At 42.0% G+C, this 3,303-nt stretch overlaps 1 protein-coding gene across 1 annotated transcript; it reads right to left on the bottom strand.

The window, feature by feature from the left end:
• Positions 1-1,099: 1,099 nt before the first annotated feature.
• LOC105710575 (protein FRG2-like) lies at positions 1,100-2,877 on the bottom strand. Its single transcript, XM_064372043.1, is given in 4 exon segments — positions 1,100-1,737; positions 2,059-2,136; positions 2,366-2,437; positions 2,700-2,877. Coding segments are annotated over 4 exon segments (966 nt in total).
• Between the last annotated feature and the right edge of the window lie 426 nt (positions 2,878-3,303).

The following is a 3,303-nucleotide window of genomic DNA, read 5'->3' as shown; positions in this document are numbered from 1 at the left end:
GACGCAAAAGTGAAGATAAGACATTCTCATTTTCACATCAATGGTAAATACAAATTCCATATGGAAGAGAGACAAATTATCTTAAAATTTAAAATTCCAAACAACATTAATGTTTATTTCATTATTACATTAAATGAAAATTATAAAGCAACCAAACAAATAATACACTTACACAAAATGTAAAAAATATAACAAAATATGCTGTATTGTAGTATGTTATGAAATCTTCATATTCTGTAATGCGGTACAATGAACTGAAATGTGTAAAATACAATTTAATTAAAATTTAGGATGTTTAAAATAAAAATACATGAGGCAGGTGAAAAAATAAGTACAACCATTTACCGTTTAATATATCTTGACTTAAATTTTATGCAAAAATATTAAATGTAAACCAATTACATAGTAATTTTACTATAATTTTATCAAACTGTAAAAATGTATAGACATTTTCCCACAGGTAATGCTATTCTTGGTTTGTGGATATTAGTACTCCATGGGTTCAGGCTGGAAGAGTGAGAACCTACAACCATTTCTGAATTAAAAGAGGAACAATTTCTTGGTTAGGCAGTTCACGCCTGTAATCCCAGCACTTTGGGAGGCCAAGGCTCGTGGATCACTTGTGTTGAAGACCAACCTGGCCCACATGACAAAAATCTGTCTCTGCTAACAATATGGGGAAAAAAATTAGCCAAAACTCTGTCTTTACTAACAATACAAGAAAAAATGTATATACACGCCTTTAGTCCTAGCAACTTGGGAGGCTGAGGCATGACAATTGTTTGAACCTAGGAAACAAAGGCTGCAGTGAGCTAAGATTGTGCCACTGCACTTCAGCCTGGGTAACACAGCAAGACACTGTCTCAAAAAAAAGGCATATAATTTTATATTTACTTTCCTACAATCTAAAATCTGCAAATCATATGATTACATTCTAATATTTTCCTGATTACATATAAATGCATGACTGTCATCAGATATCCAAAAGGCACCAAATGTCTAACATGAAGTATAAAATCAGTCTGTAGCCTTAGCCCTCTGCAAAATGCAGGGCTTACCATTCTGAGTATATTGTTCAAGTTTCTTTCCTGTGACTGCTTCAGGTTCTGTCATTTATTAACACAGTGCATCTAAAATCATCACTGCTGGTCATCTGGAAGAATCTGAGAAGTAGCAGGCCCTTGTTCTCATTCCCAGAGCTGCATCCTCTGCTGAATAGGGTCAGGGTGCTTGCAGCTAAAGCCTCATCTGATCCACTGACAGGCTCAGTTATCTCCTGGCCAGGGAAGGAGTGGACTTCTCTATCCAGGGCTGAATCCCCAGGATCAGGCAGTGTGTCTGGGATAAGCCAGTCCTCAGCAGGGAAGGCATAAGCTGCCTGCGTGGCCATGGCATAGAAGGTCTGCACATGAGCACACAGAGCCCCCTGGAGCTGAGTGAGCCATGTGAACTGCTCCCAGGTCAGTGGAGAATGGATGAGCTGTGCCCACACCTGGGCTAGGTCTTGATAAATAGCCTCCGACCTAGCTCACATAGAGGTCACCAAGCTTTTTAGAAGTGACGGTGGTTGAACTCCTAGTGCCCGAGACCTGTGCCGCTTGCTGTGTCCAGTGCAAGCCCTCAAATGTCTCCTATGGTGGGCATCACAGGTCTCCTGGATTTCACTGTTGTGCACAGCAGTGGAGGACTTTGACTTTTTTTTCATTGTTAAGCTGCACTCCTCTTCTGGACAGTTCCCTACAGAAAAAGCATGTGAGAGGCTCATCAGAACAGTTCCCACAGACCCTCATTTCTGGAAACTCCTGTGTGCTCAGGTGAACCCCACTTGTCTCTCCCACTCCTTCCTGACCATATCACCACTGGAATAAAGTGAGGCTGAACCCCTTCTGAGTCCCCAAATATATTCTGGATGCTAAGATATCAAAAATTTTCTTGTCACTAAGTAACTCCTTTCCTGCTCAAGCCTTGTATAAAAGTTTTCTGATTATTTGCCCTTTGGGGCAAAACAAAACAAAACAAAAAAACCATCACCAACAGCAAAAAACACTAGGATCCTACCTGCTCTGTCTTGGCAGTTCTCCTTGGAACTGATTGTTCTTTTCCTGCAGTTTCCCTGACATGAGCTGGACTCTGGTTCTGTGGATACAATGAGACTTTGAGAAAGTGCCTCCAACTGAACAACCTGAAATGCAAAGTCCATCCTGGACACTCAGGAGCTGAGGTTACCACCAAACCCCAGATCTCTTCTGTTCTCCAGTGTCCAAAATCTGTAAGGCCCTGGCTGCCAAGGAGCTCCCAGTTTCCTTGCCAGGGGAGCCTGTGTTGCTGCCCTGTCCCTTCCCACCTTGAAAGAGTCAAATCTTACCTGATCTAGCAGAGCTGTTTCCGGCTTTCAGCTTGGTTTTCTCAGAATTCTCATTTGAATTGGGCTCCGATCCTACTGCAAAAGAAAGTTTAAGTAACTCACCTCTCCCTAGGCAGAGTCCCATAGTCTATCTCTGACACATTTGTGTGGACAGTTTTCCAAGTGAAGCTCTTCTGCCAGTGTCATGAATTATCATATTTCTCAAAGTCCCCTGAGGGCACTAAGCCATTTCCCATCCCCAATCTCAAAATAAAACCCTACCAAAGACATTCAGCTGAGTAGCCCTGATTCCAGCCCTCCTTCCAGCCTCCATAGAAACAGCCCCAGTGCTTACCTTGCCTTTGTATGTGCTTCTCACTGGATTGAGAGGAGACGGTCTTGCCTTTTGTTTTGAATGGTTTCTTCTCATCTGAGCCCTTTTCTGTAAAGGAGATCTGTTGGAAATGGGGCTGGACTGTGGAGCTTTGGGTAGAGGAGCAGTGGAGATCAGAGTCTTCATTTCCCCTTCCCATGTTGAAGCTCAAGTGAAAGGTGCTCTCTCTTAAACGTCCAAATGCAGAGCGTGGGTTAGTCGGCTGGACTTGCCTTTTATACCTCCCTCGGCTGGGCGTGGCTTACTCTGATTGGCTGAACAGTTTTCTCCTTTCTATTACTTATTAGAGCCTCAATAAGAAGTTTCTTACTGTAGTTCTACTGGGGACCTAGGCACAGTTAAAGAGAGACATTTTCAGAACCCTGTCATGGTGTCAAGAAAACAAAGAATCAGGAGCACAGGGATCAGAAGATTGGGGAATCATTCCTTCTGATTTCTGTCTCAGTTCCTATTGCAAGTATTTATGGTCCTGTTCATCATTCAAGATGCAGAATTAGACATACTTATATTGACACATGTTATATATTTTGCACAGAAAGAGAATTTATTATACATAGTGTTAAAA

Source organism: Aotus nancymaae, unplaced genomic scaffold (genome assembly GCF_030222135.1).
Source record: "Aotus nancymaae isolate 86718 unplaced genomic scaffold, 86718_ANA_hifiasm-v0.15.2.pri h1tg000267l, whole genome shotgun sequence".
In the NCBI taxonomy this organism is placed as follows: domain Eukaryota; kingdom Metazoa; phylum Chordata; class Mammalia; order Primates; family Aotidae; genus Aotus; species Aotus nancymaae.
The sequence above is the reverse complement of the archived record's forward strand: the minus strand, read 5'-3'. Positions and strand labels throughout refer to the sequence as shown.